Source organism: Syngnathoides biaculeatus, chromosome 17 (assembly GCF_019802595.1).
Source record: "Syngnathoides biaculeatus isolate LvHL_M chromosome 17, ASM1980259v1, whole genome shotgun sequence".
NCBI lineage: Eukaryota > Metazoa > Chordata > Actinopteri > Syngnathiformes > Syngnathidae > Syngnathoides > Syngnathoides biaculeatus.
In genome coordinates this window covers 6,604,467-6,628,908 of record NC_084656.1, presented here as the reverse complement: position 1 = coordinate 6,628,908, position 24,442 = coordinate 6,604,467, and the positions used below count along the sequence as shown (strand labels likewise).

The following is a 24,442-nucleotide window of genomic DNA, read 5'->3' as shown; positions in this document are numbered from 1 at the left end:
CACTGCACCCCTCCAATAATAGTAATAAATAAATAATCCTTAATAAAAAACTATGTTGCCTTTGATAAGAGAAAGAAAGACTGTGGTGGCGACTGTGATGGGAAGAAACGGACACAACACCAGAACTACATACATTACAGTACATGGAATTATAATCAAAATAGCCAAAAGATTCATTTGGGTCAGTCTGCCATGGGTTAGCCTTTAAATCATAAGGAACAGATCTCCAGAGCTGAATTTGAACATGTTTAAGGACAGATGTGACAACCAGAAGAGAGGATATTGAAAAAAAATAATAATTTGGACTTTTCTTGATACAGCACTGTGACGCATCACAGCAATCGCCACAGCATGGTAGGAATCTTTATGGTGCTATTAAAAGAAGGCCTAATTGGAGATTATATGTTTGGAGGTGTACTGAACATGTATAAATGTGGCCATGGAAGACCATTTGAGGAGCCAATGTCCAATTAGTGTGGGATAAAAGGTGGAAGCCAAAAATTGTTTACAATAAGGTTGTTTTTTTCATTCCCTCTGTGAGACAGAGGGACCCAGGCTGGAGACCACAGAGTGGGTGTGGCTATGCCACGCAAACCTCAGGTCTTTTGACATTATACTACGCAAACCATGAGGTCAGAGGAAGGTTGTTTCTTCCAAGGCACAAAGAAATGATTTTTCGCTCGCTCCGTGAGAACAAGCCACAAATAATGAACTCTCGAGCCCTCCGCTATCACGTTTGGATTCACACGCGTCAACTCCATTCTGGAGCGGAACAAAAGGGCGCTAGACGAAACATTGGTGGGGAGGGCACGGCGTGCACCGGACATGCCATGTTGGGTGAGTCTGCTTTATTTTAAAGCATTTACCTGAGCATTGCATGTTATTTCATAATATTTCTCACTCAAATAAGCAGTATAGCGAACTAAAAGGTGAATACATGAAGGCCTATTATTGTATGTGTTGTCATAGCAATACAAATAAAAGCAAAGGTTCTTGAAGGCAATACAGTTTCATCCCAAATATCCCAAACTGAATGTGACGACGAAGCTGTACTAGTTGAGGGTGGTAAACGGTTGCTCATCAAGTACAAGTTGGATGAAGGCAGCTCATGATTGTGAAAAAATGTAGCAGAAAACTCCCGCCATCTTGTTCAGTGGTGCTAAAATGTAATCCTAATACAACGTATCATGCACCAGACAAAGTTTTACATTCCCTTTGCTAGCACTTTCAAAAAGAAATCTATTCTCCTCAGGTAGTTAACAAATGAAAACATTATTTTCCCATGTTTGAATCTGTTATATTTGCTTTTTTAAAAAAAGTAAAACTATACAGCATAAAAATATTTGTCAAAATGTAATACATATGTCCTTTATAGTTGGAATTACTATATCTTTTTTACCCCTCATGGGTAATTCCATCTACAAAGGACATACGTATTACATTTCGAGCCCACTCGTAGTTTGACCCCATGATGTATTCTCTTGTTTCAGCCAAGGATATTAATGTGTTCGCTTTACATTTATTCTCCAGTGAGTTCTCAAGTGAACAGTACCTAAATAACAGATCCATATCAGTATGGATGAAGTTTTTCTTCTCTTCCACTTTTTGTCCCCTGTTATAACATGCTATGTGACATGTTCTGAAGTCATTAAATCTTTGCACTGTGTCATATTGGTATGATGTCACACTATTTATGTTGGTCACATGGCCAGCAGCATCCAGACTATGCACCCCTGGAGTGCAAATGGAAGCCAGATCAGTGTTTGCTGCACCACAGCGGATGTAACTGGACCATTTTAGGAATGTGGGTTTCAAACTCTTGGTAACCGCACTCTCTGACCAAGCGGTTTTGGATTTTGTGAGTCCAGATGATCTTTTAAAAACATGAAACACACTGGATGTGCAAGCATTCATGCTGCATAACTAACAAATATGGAAATGCCTGTTTGACTCTGCCTAATAATAATTACATATCTTCTTTTTTTTTCATTGTTCATCTGGGAGTGTCTGAGCAGGAGAAGCTTTTGGCCTGTGAAATAGCTACTTGAACGAACAGCCGCAAGTTCGATTTTCCGAGCAGATGCTGCATCCCAGACAAATTTGACAATAACCGTGAACATTTAAATGGATATAATGTTTTGGAAATTATTTTCAAAATTTAAGAAACTTTATTCTTCCTTGTTTTAGGATTACACAAGTGTTTTTCAAGTGTTTCAAGTTTTCAAGTTTCTTGCAAAAACCTTTAAGAGGAGTGGAACCATGACCAAGTAAGAAACCTTTTACAGGTATGTATAACATTACATACTGTATAAATCCCATTTGGTAACATTGTATAATTTGGGGGGCATTTTGATGATAAAATTCAAATGCATTTCTTAAAATGAGTCATTTTCATATAGTTAGAACAACAAATGGAAAGAAAAATATCAAAGTAAACTTTTTTTTATGCTGCCTTGGTTTTGTACGGGTTAATGTCTCCAAAGTTGAAACAACCACATTCAAAGTCATATTTTTCTAAGTTATTGACGATTTTAAATTTTAGGTATTAATAGTGAAGGCAATCCTTTTGACAAACCATATTGCGGTTGAAATGCATTTCTTGCACAACAGCAAAGAAAAAAAGTGCATCTTGTTTAAGGGACACATCTTCATTAAAAAAAAAATCACAAAATTTACATGTGTTGCCCCTTAAATTCTGCAGACACAAACACATGAATGATTCTAACTGCTCAATACTCCTATCAATATACAATGATAAAAGGGTAAAGACATTTAATCAGAATAAGCTTTAATGGCCAAGTGTGTAAAAACACACAAGAATTTTTTTTCTCCAGCAGTCGGTGCTACTCACTCACATCCATTTATTTTGCTGTCTGCTATTGCGTGAATACAAAATGGACACCTTATCCTACCTTCAACTCATAGATCCCTCTGGTGTATTGCAACAACATAACGAGGCTCGCTCTAACGGCATTAATGGTAAAGACAGCTTTGAGTGACAAAGGAGGACTGTTTGTAAAAGAACCAAAACTAAAGAAAGAACCTCTAAGGCACTAAAATGCTAGGCGTATTAAGCAACAGGAGAAAAATCCATTAAGTCCAAAAATTAAATTGCCCTCTTCAGCAAATCATGAAATTTAATTTTGAACACCTAACAGGAAATACATCTTGGCGTTAGAAGGTTGAAAAATATTCAGTTACAATATTTCTTTTCTTCGAAACAATTATAACCTCATGATGGATAACAGCAGCCACTAATTCAAATACTCATATAATTTAAATAGGTTTTCAAATGGAAATTCAGTAGGCCATGGCAATACCGATCAAATTCCAAGAAAATGACCCATATTAGAAGGACTTTGGCGTTACTTCAAATCAGAATTGTTTGGCCTTGGCAAAGGTCTGTGATCGACTTACATAAATTCCAAGTGAGTCTAAAAAAACTAAATAAATACCACCATACACAGAAGCATTCTAGCTCATCCATGCTTTATATCAACCCATATTCAAATATGTATTGATTTTTCATCAGTCTGCTGCACGCGTTAATCCGAGGGGCAAACGTATTGTTGTGCAGAAAGAAAGGGGAGCCTCAACCCTGCTGCATTCCAGGTACAGGCCGCCACTACACTCCTTTGTCAGCATCTGCTCGGCTGAACTAGAAAGCGTTTTGGACTCAAGCCGCACTTTTACTCAGACATGAAAAGCTGCACCTAATTCCAACCGTCGCATGGCTGATTAACCACAATTTATGATCAAACAGCTGACTTACAGGATCAACGTATGACACCCTGCTCGCAGGTCCATGTGGGCTTTCCTCTGTTCACAGCCACATACGCTGTTTGTGTCACACCATCTCCCAAAGTCGGTAACACCGGCCCGTTCAGTGTGTCAGCACACAAATATACAGTTATTAGTGCACTGTGTTTACTATACAGTCTTAAACAACTTGGTTCTTTGCTGACAAATGAAGGAAGAAATAATGAAAAGGACAAAGCATAAGCTTCAACAGTCCACTGAACCAGTCAATTGATTTAAAAGATGAAAAACGTCACGCAAAGGTCCAAACTCTGTGGAGGAACTGATCCCCTTGTGTCATCAAGCAGCAGTTTAAACCTTAGAATAAGGGTTAGTACTTGTATGTCGCACACATGGACAAGTGAAAATTGGCGGAGTCAGCTGAACAGTCACGGCTTAAGGATTTTGTTTTGTTTTTTTCTTCAATGCACTGAATTCTCAGACCGAGCAGCTTGATTCATCCTGTAATATCGAATGGCAGAGCAGCAGGAATCAGCACCGAGACTGCAGCCAAGGAGAGTGGAGTATATGCACGCCACTCAAATTGCAATCTCTTTTTTTTTTTATTCTAGAGGGCAATTGTGCTTGTTTGCTAGATTTATGTTGCTTTCATGACACTGAAGTGTAAGTGACTGCAAAGTACGCAAAATGCCACGTGATCGGCTTTGTGGACATTGCAGTAACCTTGTGCGTCTTGATCTTTAAATGTGGAATAGAATATTTGAAATAAAATCTTGTTTGAAAATCCTACACAAAAGAATTCCTTGAAAAGATGTATATAAAGATTTATGTATAATAGATGACTGACATGTTGAAGCCACTTCATCTTTACATAATGTTTCTGAGACTGATGTGAGAGGATCAAAGAAGTTTATGATGAAATTATACGCTTTAAATCTACAGTCGTGTGACTTGAAATAAAACCACTGGAAGAATTGTCACTTTGATTTGCTGTATTGTTTCATAAAGGTTCCCATGTTGATATTTACATTGATCAAGCAGAGAAAATTAACCGAACATGATCAAACTAAATGGTTTTTAATTTGCACAGATAAAGATAATACTTCATTTTTATCACTAGACAAGACCTCAATAATTACAATAAAACTACACTTAACAGTCTTTATCCTCACAAATACACAAAAAGCATTCGAACAGTGAGAATAGCTTTTCATACAACGATGCATGTTAAAAAAAAAAACGATTAGGAACAAAGTAAAATGTAAAATTTTTTTTTTTTTTGTTCAGTTGTGTTTAAATATTACTATGAATACAGTACACATAAAAATGTCTCTGGTTTCTTTTGCTGTTTTTTTTTTTTCCTCATGAGAATATGTGTGCACATCTGTGCGTGCACCATGAGAGCGTGCATGCGTGTGTGTGTGTGTGTGTGTGTGTGTGTGTGACTGTGTGTGTAAGACAGATCTGGAATCGGAATTGCTATGGGAATACCAAGAGACATTTGAATCAAATGTAACCTTGTCACCTACATCCTTGACAGGATGCACACATCGCTCATACAAATAACAAATTATAGAAAAAGTTGCTGCCTTTTCGCTTTACATCTCTAAGAAAGTAGTGAGATTTAATTTAGCCCCCCTTACCCCCCTTCCCCATTCAAGCAAAAAGAGTTGTGGGTTTATTTCTATCCTGGTGTATCTGCCGTAGTTTTGGGGATCCGTCCTCAGCGGGCCAATGACAGCGCAGCTGCTTCATGGCTCATTGGCTCTTTTAGGGTTGCATACTAAATTCTGATTGGTGACTTTGTGAGAATATGCCCCCCCACCATCTCCCCCCACTTTAAGTGAGGGGAAGTTATTTGCATATTGCATACTTTTTTTTCTTTCCAGAATTCAACGTCTGTAATCTTTTTTCCCCCCTTGAATATTTTGGGTGTCAGATGACAAAGACCTTTCACAATGATGTAGTAAATTTGAAAAACCTTCCTCTGGTGAATATGTGGTTGCATTTGTCGTTCAGACATATGAACAAATCCAATAAATGACAGTGAGGAAAAAAATAGTTTAAAAAAAAAACTTGGCTAGTTAAAAATGTAAACTGTGGTCTTAAAAATGTGAATAATTAGACTTCAAATCATAAATACATTTTATAATAGTATGAATACGTATGTGTGTCAAACGGCCATGCTGCCCCTTCGATCTATGTCTGTTGGGTTGCTGGGCAAACATTCAAGAGGGCCTGCCTCTATGCAGGAGTGGCTCAGCGTACGGTAAACGGGTGTGACGTCTTAGCTGCCGTTTTCTTGGAGCGCCCCCACAACCACAGCGTATCATATGTCTAGACCTTACTTGCACTACTGGAAGGACCACGAGAACGTGAGGAGCAGCCATACGACCACGCGGATCTTTATGGTCGATCAATTGCTCCCATTTAAGTCAAACCTAGGACCGAACTTTGCTAATCGTAGAACTGAGAGAAAATCGCACAACTAGAACCAGAAGCTGGTGCTACATGGTGCAATCAAAGTGTGGTCCAAGCGTTCAGATCACATATTTGCCTATGACGAGTTTTAGCGTTATTTACACTTCCACCTAACAAGATGATTCATTAGCATGAAGATTGCGAGTATAAAAAACAAGAACGTGATTAAATTACATTGGCAAATAGTTAAAAACAAACTGTTAAACTCAATCAACATCTACATATTTGATAACATTTTATGGAAAAAATTAGTTTCCCATTCTTTGGAAAATATGGAATTAATGTACATCAAGATATCTACATTCAAAAATGATTTTTAACGTCATGTTTAAGTGCAGTGGCAAGCCTTTTAGTATTACTCCCATAAATGTTGGTTACCATATTTTAAACAGATGCCTCAATTGATCATTTTAAATGTGTTTACCTTTAAAATATTCAAGCTGAAATGAAAAATAGTCTACAACATTATATCGTAAATTTAATTTAAAAGAAAATTAGCAATTTCTTTTACAGCCATTACAATTTCTCATGAAACAATAAATGTTACAACCTAATTAAAGAAGCATTGATAAAATTATATTAATGAAAATAATAATAAAATAATGCACATTTTTATCACTTAAGTATTTTCTATGAACAAAAATTAACTCGTATGTATCTTTTTTTTTTTTATTGGGAATGCATACAAAAATCCTATACTGAGTCCACTGAACTTTTGCGTCCTCTCCTGCGAGATCAGAGACAGAAATATGAGCGGTGAGCTATAAAGGCGACTGATGGAAACCTAAGCAGCCTGCATGCTCAGGGAACAAATAAAACATCTTTATGAGTTTGCTTTTATGACCTTAATAGGTTGAGTCAAGGTCCAGTGACCTCTAAGTGCCCTATTGGACAAGTCAGCTTTTCTCAACTGACTTCAGACACCAGCTACTGTCTACAGTAATGCTCTTTCAAGTCTGCACTACTACACTGCTTTTTTTTTTTTTTTTTTTTTTAATTAAACTGAGCAGCGGTTTAGGGCAAAAACACTATCTCTGTCCACAATGCATTTCTCTTGGGTCTATTTATTAGTATTAGTATATTTTACATACAGGATGATGAATAAGAAACAAATAAACAACAAACATTTCATGGACAAGTTATACAAGCCTCAACAATAGTGAATGAGGACATTAAACGTTCATCAGAAAGACACTCATGAAAGACACATGGAAATTTCAAATTTCTATCTTGGACAGATGTTGAACTCTTCAATAGTTTTTTTTTTTTTTTTTTTCAAAAGAACTATTTGCATGTTTCCATTTAATTATCACGATATGTACAATAATAGCATGATAACCTTGTATTTCACTGCGCATTTTTCATTTCATTTTTTCTTCATTTATCGGCTAGGAGAAAATATGCAAGGATAGTTTATTTCACTTAATAGCAGTTACACTTAAATTTTCACATTTTCTGAAAAAAAATCTGACCGTACACCTATTTGATAGATAATAATCCAACATATAATATTCTACATATGCAAAGCCATTTACAATTAATTAATATCAAACTTAGAGTAACTGTTACTCTTTTAGACTTAAAGTTAATTATTTTTTCATCACTTTGTTACGAATAATAATATAAACGATACGACTTCTGGGGGAAAAAAACAAATCTATTAATTATTTTAGTTTATTTGAAGACAAGTAAAAGTACACTACCTTCTTCCACTATCTAAATTTGAAATATTTTCGATACTTTATTTATTTTAAATGTATTTTTTGTTCTTGTTGTTTGCATTTAGACCTAAAAATACTGGTAAGTGATTTGTCAAAAATGAGATGCCTGTTATTGTTACTTATAGTAATTTGAGGTGTTAATTTAAAAAAAAAAGCCTCCTTACTAGCCTATTTTACTCAAATTCAGACAAATTGGGAACAGAGTATCACTCATTGATCATAACATTCCTGTTGCATTTTTTTCTTAAGATAACTACAACCCACAAGAGTTTCATTTAAATGAGCAGAAACTGAAACCTGTGTGCTCTGGTCGGTTCTCTGTGACATTGTCTCTTTTGTTCAACAGACAATACCGGCTAGCTGAACTATTAGCTTCTCTTTGTGGAATCTGCGATGTCCCCGTGTCACCTCTCACACTGAAAAGGCGTCTTAGGAATTCCCTAAGATGAAAATAGAGCCTAAAACAACCCTTAAGGTCAGTCCTCAGACGAAAGTATTTGTGAGTAAAAGGTGAATGATTTTGAGTTTCCACTTTTGAGCTTTACTGGCACAAAAACGCAGCAGAGAAAGGCAGCAATATATCTGAGAATTAACGCGTCTCCTGACCGAGGCCGTAGTACTCTGCTGGAGTAGAGGCCTCTCATTGGTGGAGAGCGGGCCGCTGTGGTTGGCTAACGCCGTGACATATTCTGTATCGACTCAGCGCCGGGACCTGTTCCTCCAGATGCCCTCCTCTCGTCCCCTGCAATGTTTGCGGCTCCACGCACGCGATCCCTCGCTCCGCTTGGCTGCACCCTCTCATCGCATTACTTCTGCTATTCTAACTCCCTCCATCAATTATGCACAAGAATAACTCCGGGCACTGATGGAGCTAAGACATAAAAGGGGATCATGGACGTGAGCGCTCACAGCGTAGCCCAACGTGCTGCCGCTGTGCCGCTGCCCTGACCGCTGATATGAGCACCTCGGTACCAACTCAAACCAGGTACTGGCACATTACTGTGTACATAAGCAAATTGAGCTTATACAAAATCCATTGAGCTAGTTTGACAAAAGTAACCTGACATCACCCCCCCCCAAAAAAAAAAAAGAATAAGTTATTATGGGAGATCAATATTCTAGCAACTATTGCCAAAACTGTGCATTTCATGAGTGGTGTAAACATTTGCCAAAATAAAAGCAAATTGAATGAACGAAAAGTCTAGACAACTTCAGGTAAACTATATCGCTACATCATTTCATATCATAATATAGTTGGCAGCTTAAACATTTGCTGCTTATTAAGACTAGTAATTCATATCTGATACACTTCTGTCTTTTTAATGTAATGTATGAAATTTGAAGTGTCTTCTGTTTTACACCAAAAATCGTTAGTTTATGTAGAACATATAAAATGTATATATACTGTATATGTATATATCTTAACTATGATTATAAAACTAACATTTTTATTGAATAAGTGAGGTTGCTAAAGTTGCTTTGATGGGCTATATAATCATAAGAATAACGACAATAAAAAGTGCTGGATATTTCTGGAAGAAACATTTTGGAAAAAAATGTGCCACATGTTTACTTAAGGAATTCAAAAGAAAATCTGGGGGAAGAAAACACAGCAAGATCTTGAGGAACACAAACAAATTATTAATAATGCCAACTATTAAGATAAAAATGTACACTGCCAGATTAAAAAAATCACTTCTCAGAAAATTTGAGACTTCAAGTATACTTAAATAAGTTTCAAACGTAACTCATAGATGGAGTGGTTGCGTGTCAGATCTTAAATGGCCCACGTGATTTCCCCAAGATTCGTAACCTACTTTCTATTCTCTGAGACAAAATGGAGGCGACTTTGGAAAATGGCGGGCTCAGCTGGGCGCGGCGCCACACAGTGTGGAGAAAAAGGCAAAGAGAAGTCAGACGTGTCGTCATGGAAAGAGAACTCAACAGTCTTAAAGTTCAGCAAATCAACCCCTGCTTCAATTGCTTAATGATAAAAATACCATTTAATCCCCACAATCAGAGTAACAGACCGGAAAAGTATTTGTGGAAGGAAAAAAAAAAGAAAAGGCGACATAATGACGAGGCCTCGATAAAGTCATGGCGGTCCTGACCTGGATTTCTGCTGGTTGCGTGTGAAGGTTAGTCCGAGCGCTATCGTGAGATCACAAAGATCTTGGTTAATATTTCACAAGTCGCAAAGCACCAAGTGAGCAGAAATCCTACCGGAGGAAAAATTTCTACGGGCTAAGGAGTCACGAAAGGTCTAACAAAGTCAGCCCGAGTTCATCATCAACTGACATTGACAAATCATCGTTTGTGAATTTCCTTTGTGTTCAGTAATGAGTCCAACATTTTCAATCGGCGCTCAACTACAACATTAATCTACTTCGGTGATGTTAAAGTTTGGCACTGGGGTTGAAATCCGAACATCAGAAATGATGCGTTAAGAGTCGATGAGCTGTGGTTTATTCAGTCAAACTTGGAAAGATACACACGAAAAGCCTTAAAGGGGTTTCACCATCAGAAATATTTCTTTCCTAAAGAGGATTTTCCATGTCAACCGAGTAAAATGCAAGAAGCCCACAGATATATTATATATATGATTGATTATTTTATTTGAACTCACCAACTAAAAAAATATCTAGCTCTGTATTTTTCATCTTGTAGTACAATTCTGCTGTAGAAATGACTATAAGTAGCTTATGTTGTGATCTGAGTTTGAAATAACCCTCCGAAGTGATAATATTCCGATTGTAACTTTTGGTGTTGGCACTGGCAGGTATGGATTTAATTCATTTTAACCATTTGTTTCTTATTGTGGTTGGAGTTTACAGAATTATATTGTGTCACACTGAGCAAAATTAGAGGCTTAAACTGTAAATTGAACCATCGGGTGTTCCATAAGTCTCCATACATAGGAGACATAATGCCTTCCATACATATTGGTTCTAAACATGTATTTATTCATATTTCAGATAATCCAATCCATTCTGATGGTCACTTCAGCAAGGAGTCGTATGGTTACGAGCGCATTTAAAAGAAAACATGGGACGAGTATCACGCACGACAAAACTTGGAAAGACTTATTGTTAAGTTAAAAAAAATCAAGAAATGTTTCGGATCACGAAAGATGCAGTCAAAGACACACAATCAGCAGATTATAGAAGCAATACAACATCCCTTCGTCCATCCATTTTATGAGCTTATCCTCACAAGGTTCACGGGGCAATGGAACATATATATATATATATATATATATATATATATATATATATATATATACGCGCACACACACACATACACATATATATATATATATATATGTGGAGGTTTCAGTGTGTATGTAAAGAGGAGCGCATTCCAGTTGTAAGATCTCAAGATCTCATGCATTTTCAAATCAAGGTGTACTATAGGCTCAATCACTAAACTTGGATTCTACAATCTAAAAACTAACACGCAACGTATCTTTAAAAGTATGTCATTGTAGTTGGTGAACTGCGTCCCTTTTTAGGATTTCAGAGTCCCTCTAAACAAACATTTTGCAAGTTTGAGAGCATCAAGCGAGGGTCCCGGGATCCATGACACGACCTGCCATACTGCGCACTCCCCTGCAATGTTGCAGCAGGCTTGTGCAAACTGTTAGCAGCTTAGTGGCTCTTTAGGAGCTTCTTGCGAGCACTTTTTAGGAGCTTTCCTGCAGTCATTAGGAGCTAAGACTGATTAATGTGAATGGTCAGGCAGGACCTGGCTTTCTGAAGGAGGAACACATAGGGGTGAAGGGTCCCACAGGAAGTGTTTTGTGTCTCCGCACAAAAGGAGGGCTGACCTCTTAAGCCCCTTAGAGCCTCTTTGCTAATACCCTCACCGGTCCCTACAAAGACACAGGGGATGCCATTTCACCACTCACATTTAAACAGCACGCAACAAAAAGCCTCAGCGAGATTCGAACGGCAGAAAAGTGAATCTCTGTGCAGCGGAGTGAAACTGAGATTAGACCTGAAGAGTATCCTGCTAATCCATTGACTGGGGCGCATATCAAACAGAACAAAGCTAAAGTCGCACAATATCTTATCACAACACACAGGGGGGACTTAAGAGACCTTTTTGGGAGCATAACAAATTTTCTAGGAAAAAAAAAAAAACATTTTGAGTCTTTTTTTTTTCCAGCGGACTGATCTTAAGACAACTTTGTGTATGGATGTATCATAGTCCTAAGAATAACTGATAAAAACCTTTGTGATACAATGGGAAATGGAGGGATGGATATAAGGTGTTGATCCTGGACTTAACTTTGATTTTTTTAAGTTGATTTAACTATCTTACATTTCATTAGTTCTCGTAATATATGGACAACACATGGTTTTTATAAATCCAAATGTAGATCTAAAATGTGTTGCCCGTTGCCTGAGAACAACTGCAGTTCTATTTTTCTTTTCTTTTTTTTATGTAGTATAGACAAAACAATGAACAATAAAGCAACTAATGGACTACTTTTTTTATTTGCAGTCATCCCAGTATGCTCCAAGATTTTTAGTTCCTTTCAAAATATTTAAAGTTTTCTTATTTTGTTCTTATTCTATTCAAAATAATGGATGCTTACATTGCTGATCGGCCCAGTTACAAACAAATGGAAAATATTTACAGTATGTTACTGAACCAAAAAATGTGTTTCATTTCTCACAGCATTCCTAACAAAAAAAAAAAAGTACTTGGGATAAATACAGAAAAAGTGTGCAAATTAAGTCCAGAGGCTCAATTGAACATCAGATTTTGCAGCAGACCGGCACGCGACTCCGATCGTTAACGAAGAATTTGCCTCCTGCACGTGCACTGAAACCTCAGCGGAACTTAACTGGAGCGTTCACACATCAGAAAAGGTCAAGCAATTTCACATGTTTGCCTTTACCTATTGTGATGTCACTTCATTTTTAGGGAAAATAAAATAATTCTTGATGCAACTTGCATTTTATTTGAAAGATTGTGGAGTTTGGGATTGTTTGTATGACCGTGAATAAAATCATAAAACTATCCATGGATCATACAAAAAAGTTGCAGGGATTTCTTAAAAAAAGTCCAAATGAAAAAGAAGAAAAGAAACATGTCTTCAAAGTTTTTCTGAGTTACAATACAGTTAGTTGTATGCATAAAACGTGCTGTAAAAGATACAGGAAAGTCCTGTTTTTGTAAACCAGAACTCTTGCCACAGTTAATCGTAACCTAGCTGCTGTCAATCAAAGCCGAGCCGCCTGAGGGCTTCACCTTATTAGTCAGAGCGTAAAAAAAAAGAGGGCCGGGGTCGCCCCTCTCTGCAGGCGGGGTCATCGAGAGCATGAGGAATGACGGCATCTCCACAGGACCATTGATACCCGCTCTGCGAGGAGATCCAAATCAGACATGACAAATGCGACAGAAATTCACAGTCTTAAGTCGTTTTTTTTAGGTTCACTCTCTTGAAGTACATCTATCAGATGCCATGGATACTTGTGGAAGATGATACAAATATGTACTTGTGCGGTAATAGTTTGATACAAACCGGTGACAGTGATACGCAAAATAAATCACATTTTGAATCGGGCCAGTGGGTACTAGATGTGGGAATATTATGGACTATGTACTTGGACAATGTTCTGTTACATGTAAACAGATTGATTTCTGCACTCTATTTCGGTCAGAAACATATTTAAATACATAATGGAAACTGAGCATGATTTTCATTCATAAGTGGGGTATTGCAATCCATTACAAGAAATCTTTCCTCGTGTGAGATGTGATACTCTTTAATTTGGAAGCCTATGAGACTGGAGCCCAGTGTGGGGTATTAATGGTCCTGCACTCAGTTAATAAAATGGAAGATAAACCTATGATTAAAAAAAAAAAAAAACTTTATCCTTTTGACCTGCACTTATTGATACTTTCTAACCCTCCTGGGCAGGAAATCGCCTTCATTTAAATCTCTTTGATCCTCCTTGTGAGAGTGACACTTCCTCTCAGTGGAGACACTGGTTCTGACCACACCCTGTGACTCTCAGGCCCGTCGTATAGCCTCTGGCTTCTTCCAAGGAAGCTCCTCTCATCAGCCCTGTGACTGTGTTGTCCCTGTTATAATTCCTTTTCTCTACCTCAGATAACACATGCACGCTCTACTCTGTCTCCTCCTTCCCCGTCTGTCAGCCGGCACAGTGTAAGGCTGGCTACGGGCTGCCGAGACAACAATAGCAGTCTTTCAGGCAGACTACACTAGTGCTCTGCGAGATTCGGTCCTGAGACCCAGTCAATATTTGGACATGGTTGCCTTTTTGTGTCCGTTTTTAATCCAAGCGGAACCAAGCGGCAGGGAGCCGGGAAAACGCTGAGAGGGGGAAAGCGAGGGTAAACACTTGAAACAATGCAAACGGGCCAACTCACAATACCACTGGGAAAGTAGCACAATATCACTCTGTCACCCAGTGAAAAGTGGAGTATTGTTCTTTTAAGTGAAGATTAAAAAGAGAGCAGCAAAAGGAGAGCAAATAGCGGAGGTCATTGCGCGATGGAGAGGAAAAGTGGACAAGTGTCATATTGAGGTTTTCAAATTGCGGGGTATTAACTTGAACACAAACAAACACAAACCTCAAGTACGCACTGAGAGTGACAGCGGGAATAAACGGGGTATGATTAGGGGTCGTTTAGGTCAATAAACGCACTGATCAAACATGAACCAGCCCACCGAAAAGATTTCCATGATTACATGATGAGTAACTAGTTTGCATCTGCTGCAGAAAGGTTGGACGACAATTGTCAGGGATTAAGGAAAAACCCCTGGGGTGACGGTGCTCTCACAGAATTCCGAGATACCTTCTCTGCCCAGCTGTCATCTTGTTAGTCCCACCCAATGAGCTTCTTTGATGAGGATGGGTATCAGTTTCCATGGCGTTGGAGACACAAACAGCTTGAGAGATTAGGAACCGAACCCGGCCCCGAATTCTCATGTTGATCCCGCCTATCAGCAACAAATAAACACCTAAGGCAACATCAGCGCCTGGGTGCAGACCATATGGACCCGGGCGGGTTTTAATGAAGCAGCTAAATAGCGGGTGAGCAGGGAATTCACTAATAGCTCCTTGTCAGAGCAGCAGCAAATACCCCACTCGCACAATTTCTTCCATCGTTCAGTTACGGAAACAGACGGCAAAGCCGACAAGAAACATCTGCGGCTCATTTTTCTCACATGAGCGTTCCTGCCACAAAATGCGACACTTTTTGTTTCCATTGCTTTGAAAGGGATAAATATGTCTGTGTACCAATTTCTAATGGTGCGCAAGCAATATTAAGTTTCAAACTTTGTACCAAATGAATGAAGAATAAATGCAAGCAGTAGGTCAGATAGCAAAGATGACCTTTGATTCTTCCACCCGTTCTGATCTCAAATTGCGTGTTTGCAACAATACTTGCGTTGTGAGAGATCTTTTTATCTGTCATTTATGTGAAGTTATTTTTGGGATTTTAAAGAACATTTCAAGCCCGCATTTTGTCATCTACAAATAAGGAATCTCAGTAGTATTTGCATTGGTCAGAGAAGACTGTGTTTTAAAATATTGACGATAAATCGTGGGCTTTTTTACTTTATTTATTTACTGACCATGGAAATTTACGTTAGAGGCTGCAGTGAAACACATCAAATTTCATTGCGCAACGCTATTACATTACCGTTTTTGTTCATTTCCCTCCCAAACTTCTCAGTGTCTTAAGACAATAACTTGAAGGAGGTAGAGTTTCTTCATTCCGCAGCACTACCGTTTACATGACCTAGCAATCTCAAAAACAAAACCTGACAAAATTAATGTAGATTATTTCAAAATGAAGGAAATTTGACATCTCCATTTTAGCACCAACAACGTTTGGACTTACGTGTGGTTGTGAAAGGTAGAATAAAGCAATCCTTGGAGATTATGCATGTTTACACATCTTTAAAGAGAGCTTTTAGTTGAATTTCCACATTACAAAAATTTCCACACGAGCACCATCTCCAGAATTTCAAAATCTGCACAGCAAGTGAAATACACACAGTATCCATCGCTTGAGCGGCAAAGGGAAGCAAAACATATTAAACAATTCCTAATCTTGCTTTCCTGCTGCTTTTGTACTGAACAAATTGTTCAGCGAAGTCTAAAAAGTCTATATTTGGTGCATTTGGAGTAAAAAAAGAAAACATGTGGTTTCACATCAATCAACTCAAGAGATTCTTTTCAAAAAGATTCCAGACACTGAGAATTCTGTAAGTCCATTCAATTTTATGAGCTCTTCTGTCATTGTGGAAGCTTTTCAAACGCTGGGTGAGAGCTGAATCATCCTCGGGTTGTAAATCCCTCCTCTAGCACGCTGAGTCTTGCTCTCTGAGCCTTATCAGCAGCGCGCATCGGCGCAGCCAAAGATCTTTCCCACACATCAAAGCGTCGCAAACAGCGATGCATGTTTATCAAAATTCACTATAAGGCTTCTTTGTCACCCCCTTTGAAACAATCTAAACTAAAAAAAAAATGTTGTATTTCCATATTTCACGACTTCACTTTGCAATTCAAATCCGGTGCTCCTGTAGGGAATTTCATGAATGGCTGAGTATTGACTGCTGCTCTGGATGCCATTCCTCCTCACTTCGGTCAAATATGCAGTAGAGATAGCGGAAGAAGGGGGTAAGAAAGCTCATCTAAAAGTTGGGACTCCAGCGCAGCAGGTTTTCGGAGCTCTGACACCGACTGTGGTTACATTAAGCAGCAGGGTTACGAGAGACACAAGCATGTACGGAATACTGAAGGTCAGAAGGGAAGCCGTCTTTTTGAATGGCCCCCTTGCTTACATTATGCAGCTCAGGTCAGATTTCGATTAAAGTCATGAATGAGAAAGGGATGCAGTCATTGAGAGTTACTCATTTATTTAGCTGCCTTTCTATCCAGACAAAGCCCAGGCGGGGTGCCGTGCTGAAACCGTCACTGGCCCCCAGTAGCTGGCGGTATTCCTGCAGTTTTGACCCTGACAACGAGTCCCCTTCGTGGTGCTTAACCTGGCCCTAACCTAGTTCCTACCAAGTGTGTGACCTCAGCATGTATGCATCTCTCACAACACCCAGCATCATGCTGCGTCCTGGCCGTACCCCTGCGTTGCCCCCTTATTGTTTGTCCCAGCGTGGGCCGGGTGGAGGAGGTAAAGAGAGTGTGTGTGTGTGGGGGGGGGAGGGGGGTGTATGGCAGCCAAGAAATCAGACTTGGGAATGGTTTGAAGGCCAAGAAGAAGGACGAGAGCCAGTGAGTTGAACTGAAAGCTGTTATCAGCAACAGATATTTGCCTTTTAACAGCCCATCGTCTCCCTTTGATCTTACCACCACATTTACATTTGTATCACTAACATCCTGTCAATGTATGGCCAAAAAGTAAGATCTGCTAATGGCCATCTTGGTTAAAACATGCAGCAGCTGCTGATGATGTTTGATGTCAAATTTCACCAAACCTGTCTTGTTCTTCTGCATATACAGGAATTATATTTCAAGACAACTATAGATTTAAATAGAGAGCCTTCATAGCCACTTGCGAGAACTATTGGGATTTAAAAAAAAAAATAACTCAACAAACTGAAGTTACACATGCTGATAGATAGATAGATAGATAGATAGATAGATAGATAGATAGATAGATAGATAGATAGATAGATAGATAGATAGATAGATAGATAGATAGATAGATAGATAGATAGATAGATAGATAGATAGATGGATAGATGGATAGATAGATAGATAGATAGATAGATAGATAGATAGATAGATAGATAGATAGATAGATAGATAGATAGATAGATAGATAGATAGATAGATAGATAGATAGATAGATAGATAGATAGATAGATAGATAGATAGATAGATAGATAGATAGATAGATAGATAGATAGATAGATAGATAGATAGATATAGATAGATAGATAGATATGACATTTCCATACCAATGACAGGAGAGGAGATGAGTCTCGCCGTTATTTCTCATCTCATCCGATCGCTTGTGTGTTTTACGCACCCCTTGCGTGTTTGATTTTCAAAGGTGGAATTGGATCAAAGCCCATTATTAAATGTGTAATAGGACGTAAAGGCGCGCAGAGAGAAAAGTATTGCGAGTCAGCCGTTAATAACGTGCAGACTTTTCAGGAGCGCAGTGAATGGGAAATGCGTACTACGCGTAGTAAGAGTCGGGGGGTGGGCGACAGTATTACAATTTCAATCTTATTGCGTTGATTAACATGTTAATGGATTTACAAACATATTAACAGTATATTAACATTGTTTAGTGTTGTCATTTTTGTCTGCGACTGAGCCAATATTTAACTCTGCCATGTTCTAGGCTCTGTGCTAGGAAAACCGACGGAGGAGCACTTACTTGGGGTTGGTGCGGTTCCAGAAGACGGCGTAACGGTCGGACACCACCTTGGAAGCGGGGTCCTGAGCGGACACACACGACCCGACGAGAAGGACCAGAAAGAACATCATTTCCACCAGCGGCATGTTTGCGGTGAAGTCAAAGCGACCACAGTCTTGGATTAATTGAAGTCTGATGAAGTCTGATGGACGCTGAAAGTCCGTTCACTTCTTAAAATTAGTGCATGTGGAAATCTCGAAATTCGCGCTTGCGCAAAAAAAAAGAAGAACTTTGCTGTTTATTCTTCAGAAAAAGAAAAAAGTTAAAGAAAGTTCATTTCTCGGAAGTCAACTCAGTTCGTTCCAGTTGCGCAGCCAAATACCCTGAGAGGAGGCAAGCTTGTGAGCGCAGAATATCACAAGAACTGCTGCGCTGTGTGCAGATCAAGAGAGGAAATTGAGTCCTTATGCTGCCATTGTCGTTGGATTCTCCTCAGCGGTGGATCTCTGGTCGACCTTAGTCAACAACAAAAAAAAAAAAAACATCAGCGTAACACGAAGCAAGCAAGCATCTGAAGGCGTGGATGCAAATGGGATTCGACCCCGCGATCTTGCAGAAGCACACGGTCGGTCTCCGCGGTGGAACGTCCAACGAGTGCGTCACACGACCGAGAGCGGTGTGATCAACCTGAAGGAATCAAACCAAGTGTGCGATTTGGATCTTGCAGCCATGCTCGCAAACCCCAACCAACCAACCCCCCACCCTCTCCTCTCGTCCACCCCCCACTCCCTCAGCCCCTTTCACTCTCTCTCTCTCTCTCTCTCTCTCTCTCTCTCTCTCTCTCTCTCTCTCTCTCTCTCTCTCTCTCTCTCTCCTCTCTCTCTCCTCTCTCTCTCTCTCTCTCACACACACACACACACACACACACACAAGCCCACTGCAAAAGGTGTCAGCATCCCACTGGTTCTTACCGTAGCAAAATCCCTCACTCCGGGTCTCCAAATTCAAATGTGAGCTTTTCCAAAGAAAATAATGCGGTTTTAAAGACATACAGTCCACAGGGCCGTCAAATGCAGGCTCCATTAAGTTGCACATGAATGTTCTAAAGCACTTTTTGCAGCGTACAGTTTCAAGCGTGTGCTTTTACATTTTGAATGACGGCGGGTTCACTTACAAGAATAACACCCTTCGTCACGGGGGTGCATCTCGGTTTCCCGGAGTGATCACATCGTAAACATGAAAGTACAACGAGTCTCTTTTGACAGCCTTGTTTTAGCACAACAAGAAGATAAAGTTCGGTTTTTGTTTTCAGGGCTCCCCTTTCTATTTGCTTTTCCCCCTCACAAAGTTCCTTTTTCTTCTTAATTTTCTCATTCACGGGTGCCACGCTGGAATCTTATAAATGTTCACTTTTGGTGGAATGATTGATAAGACATACAGTTTTTGTTTTTACATGCGCCGTTTGGTTTCAACACTAAGCGACTCGAACAAGCTTTCAGTTCTACAATACACACAACATACACACACACACACACACACACACACACACACACACACACGCTATCTTCATGTCTTTTTGCGTTATTCCCTTGTGGTTCCTTTTTATTTTCCTTGCTGGTGGTGCATTGAATATTCCCATCGTTGTTTTTTTCTTCTTTAAATCTGTCATCGCTGCGCAACTCTTTTTACCTCGTGACTCACTGCGCCACGCAGTGGTCGACGTGGAAATGACACCATGTGACAAGACGCAAATAGCCTTTGCATTGATTTTCCTCACGAAAGGGATTACTGATTGGGTTCATTTAAACTTTCTTCGAATGTCATACAAATTTCTGTTTCGTAAAATGTATCCAATTCATTTTGTGAGGTTTCAAAAACGGAAGAAAAAAAGTGTTAGAACCACACGCAGCAGAGTGCAAAGGTGTTTCGCATGTCTCCCTCACAGTTTTGAGGTTGCGTTTTTAAATCCCAATTTACTGGTATGTGCGCCATTAGCGCCAAGGGTAGCCGACCAGTCAGAGATGAAGAGCCACATTTTTTTACTGTGATACGACAAAGAGCCACATCATGAAAGAGCCAAATAGCCACATCATACACATAGCTTTGCTCAGCCAGATTGTGTCTCAGCCAGTCACACCAACATGAGAACAAAAAAAATCGACTGCTACAGAGTACCAAGACCACAAGCCACTAAATTAAAAAACAAAAATTATATTCTCTCTCACACAGACCGTCTACCACTTCCACCAACTCGTGTCTTGTACGTCACAATTCTTTTCTAATGCATCATTAAAATAATAACGATTGGAGGTCTGAGTGCAACCGAGAATCAGTAGTCATGCTAATGTCTGATATTCTCTGTTCAACAGTGTGGCAGGACAGTTGAAGGTCAGACCATTTGTTTAAGATGTTTGTTTTCAGTGACATCACCGAGGCATTTTTGTTTTTCAAATTACCCTTTAATGTATGGCCTTTTGTCCCTTGTTATATCCAAGCCATGTGATATGATGCAAGCATTCATCTCTGGATGCTTCATTATTCTATTTAAAACTGCATCTGCTTTTCTGTGGGGTTTTTCAAAGTGACTAACTTGTGACTGCAAAGTTTCGTCCCTTTTGGAAATTCCAGGTCGATATTAGTGTGGAGTGAGCTGAAGTGAAAATTTGAAGCTGTGAAATGCAATAGATGTCTGACACAAAATGCAGAGTGGCTTGCTGTTGCGCTCATCAAAAATAATATGAGCCCTCCCGCTCTGGTAAAAAATGTCCTGCGTTCATCTTTATATTTTCTTTTAACTTTGCATTTTTCCCTGCCATTTTGAGAACAAAATTGACGATTTATTGTCTATTTTCTATCTATTTTCACTCTCTGACTTGGAAACTCCAAGCTATTTTCATTGAATGCGCATGCCAATTTTGTGAAAATACCATGCTAACCTTTCCTGCTACGGTCACTTGACACAGGGGAGACGCCTTTTCTGGGGCGGAGGTCGTCCTCAGGTTTTACTCTTCCTTCTCTCGTTCCACAGCTGAGCTGTGTGGCGGGGACAATAAACTCACTCTTCTTTTCTTCTTCTTGTCAATAAATATGAATGTGAATGATATTGCTGGGACCAATCCAGGGTGAACCCTGTCTCTCACCCAAAGTCAGCTGGGATAGGCTCCAGGTCGAGTGGTATTTGGATGGATGGATGAAAACCACAACCTCCACTGAGATAGCAAGCTAATGTAATCCTCAACAGTACCATTGGCATCCAGTCGCCAGACGAGCCAGCTCCCCTCCCACATAATTTATTCCAAAAAATGACCCTTAATAAAGCACTTATATCTAGTGGACCACCAGTGTCACAGTTTCATCATTCAGAAGCAGTGGGCTGACTGAATACATCAACCAAAATAGATTGCCGTATGAAAATGTGTGAGGTTTCATATTTATGGGCAAGTTCCAGCATATGAAGTAAAGTTGAAAAGGATGTGATAGATCATAAACTCTCAGCAGCCACTTTACATACCCATACAGTACACCAAATGAGATCCAATACAAGAGCTTAACATAAATTCAACCTTTAAACATAATTCTCAGTTTTTGGCTGGGAGTGTTACAGAGATCTTATTTAACAACATGTGTTTTGGGGGAATGTATTTTGCATTGGTGCATACTGCTGGTTTCTAATACAGTATGATGTTATGAGTTGTAGCTCTCACAATGAGTAAGTGCAGTTGAAAACCATCAATAACGGCCACAGTTATAATATTCCGAGACAAAAGTTCTTCTCTGTAACTGAGTATTTTACAGATACCATTAATTGTAGTAACCAGCCAGTGATTGTACTCTACTAAAAAAAAAAAAAAAAAACATGCATAAAATGAAATAGAACTTACAACAATATGCCCATGGTTACAAGGTTAAAAGAAGAGCCAGCACAAATCTTTTTAATTCCTCCTATGATTAGCTTTCTGTTTGCAGATATGGATAGTCCTGACCTATTGGGAGCCGCACTCCCCTCCAGCAAATTGTTTCAATTGTGACTGCACAAACAAAGTTGCCACGTAGCTATAAATGAGTCCAATTGTCATCAGATGCCAAGTCTTAGTACTACTAAGCAGTGGAATTTTGCTTATCTGGAAGATAAGCGGTGGAGAAAAAAAAAATTGGAATCTGCTTGCCAATTTTAGGTTTAATTATCAGAAAAATGTAAATCCCATTTTTTTCTTAAATTGATCCCTTGTCTCCAACATGAGTGACCACTGCCCAATGACCTCTCAAAACACATGAAGAATGCACACCCATAAGATGCTACAATAGTCCAGCTACACTTTTTTAGCTCCTCTTGAGTCGGCTGTCTTAATACCTAAGGACATGTAGCCATGTGGTGTAGATACAACGACTACTGCAAAAAACATGAACAGTCGGAGGACCAGCTATGACTGACCAGTTTGTATTAAAGTATTTTGTAGTCTAATAAACATCCAGATTTGATGGGAGGGGTATTTTTGAGAGAGGCCAAAAACACAAAAGTGTATTTGAGCATCTCAAATATCAACAGCGGACTCCAAATATGCTGAAATAATTTCAATCTTAGAGACAAAACAGAAGTGTGTAGATGACCTGGAAGCCATCATGATCATCACTGCGGGCTTTGTTTACAGTAAATCATACATTACACACTGTTTGTTTGGGTGTCGCGTGTGTTCACAGACGTGCACGTGTCACGTAAAAGCATAAATGGGGTACACACAAGCATGCAGCCCTGAGACTTGATGAGCCCGCCTGCATGACTCTTTTGTGCGGGAGTGCCGTTGCGTGTGATCACCCAGCTCGATACAGCAGACGACTGCATGAGCAATAATCACCTCATCTCCCCTGCTATAGTGGCTGTCCTACTTCATCTATGCCTGATCCACGTCTGTTTTCCCCAAGACAATGGAGTCGTTATAAATTAGGGTCAGTGGGTCCGCCAGGACAAATCCCAGCAGTGCATGCCAATGTTTCTCATGGCCTCATGATAGGGGCGTCACACTCACAAGAGCAATGAGTTTGTCCAGATGAAGTACAAATGACACGATGTTGAGGAGAGAGGGCAGCCATGAGGCAGTAGAAAGATTCAACTTTAGTGGTTCTTTTTTTTTTCCAATGAAATTTGTTATAAACATTTTATGTTGTGACAATAGCATCTCAGGGGCCTCCGTTAACTTACATTATTTACTCATAAGAAGAGTGCATTTACGAATGCTGTGTTGAAAAGTGCAATGTATTTTTAACATTTCAATCTTGAACTGAGAACAAGAAATAATGTAATTTTTTTTTCTCAACCCAAGTTCATTCAGTGCGTAATGTCATAGTTTCAATTGCAGAAGACCTTTGGTACTAAATATTCTACATTAAAGTGCACTGTACAGAACAATACAGTTCCTGTTAAAAACTAAAAAAAAAATTAGGCAAGTGTAAGGCTGGTCAGATTGGCCACAAATCGTACCTTTTTAATGGGGTGAAGGGTTTGGAAAAAAAAACAAAAACATGAAAGGTTTTGAAAAATAAATATGTAAAGCATCTGTATTTTTTCACAGATTAAATGAAGTTCGCATTAAAGTAAATGCATCACTCATAAATTTGGATCAAGTGCAATAATTACACTGAAGGAGGTAGACGATGGAATCTTGGAAAATATGGTGGAAATTAGTAAAAGCGGTTTTTTTGTAGGGCATTGAAGGGGGCTGAGAAATAATCGTGTTTGCTTGCAAATAACTGCGTTAACTAGTATGGATGTGAGTTTTTGTTATCCCAAATTTTGCAGCGAGATCCCGAACATGATAACCATTGTTATATTTAGCTCTTACTTTATTCTTTTTGTTCAATTATTAAGCCTCCTAATAAAACTGTCCTTGGCAGTTTCTTTGGAGTCATACTCGAAGGATAATTTAGAGTAAAAAAACAAAGCTAGCTTTGACATGTGATACATCTCGAGAATGATGTGAGAAAAAGCACCACTGAACTGAACCTGCATCAAGTGTCCATCGTACAGTAGATGAACCGAGGATATATTACCTTTAATATTTTGTCTGTTAATCAAATGTGTTAGTGAATCAATGTTCCTATGTAATATTTAA

The 24,442-nt window shown here is 39.1% G+C and overlaps 1 protein-coding gene and 1 long non-coding RNA gene across 5 annotated transcripts in view; one reads left to right on the top strand and one right to left on the bottom strand.

The window, feature by feature from the left end:
• Window positions 1-19,960, bottom strand: part of LOC133491047 (ephrin-A5b-like) — a 75,884-nt gene extending 55,924 nt beyond the window's left edge. The window contains exons 1-2 of the mRNA XM_061801909.1: window positions 19,510-19,960; window positions 18,357-18,850 (exon numbers count right to left, since the gene is read on the bottom strand). Of these exons, the coding sequence (XP_061657893.1) occupies window positions 18,357-18,481 (125 nt within the window). The 5' untranslated portion in view covers window positions 18,482-18,850; window positions 19,510-19,960. The remainder of the gene's footprint in view (window positions 1-18,356; window positions 18,851-19,509) is intronic.
• On the top strand, window positions 417-4,733 carry LOC133491048 (uncharacterized). 4 transcript variants are annotated; one of them, XR_009792336.1, is made up of 4 exons: window positions 417-837; window positions 2,188-2,267; window positions 3,533-4,128; window positions 4,241-4,733. It is a non-coding gene; the product is annotated as an uncharacterized LOC133491048 (long non-coding RNA). The 4 variants fall into 4 exon arrangements; XR_009792337.1 differs by having other exon boundaries at window positions 2,188-2,285; window positions 3,578-4,128; XR_009792335.1 differs by having other exon boundaries at window positions 2,188-2,285.
• Window positions 19,961-24,442: the final 4,482 nt, after the last annotated feature.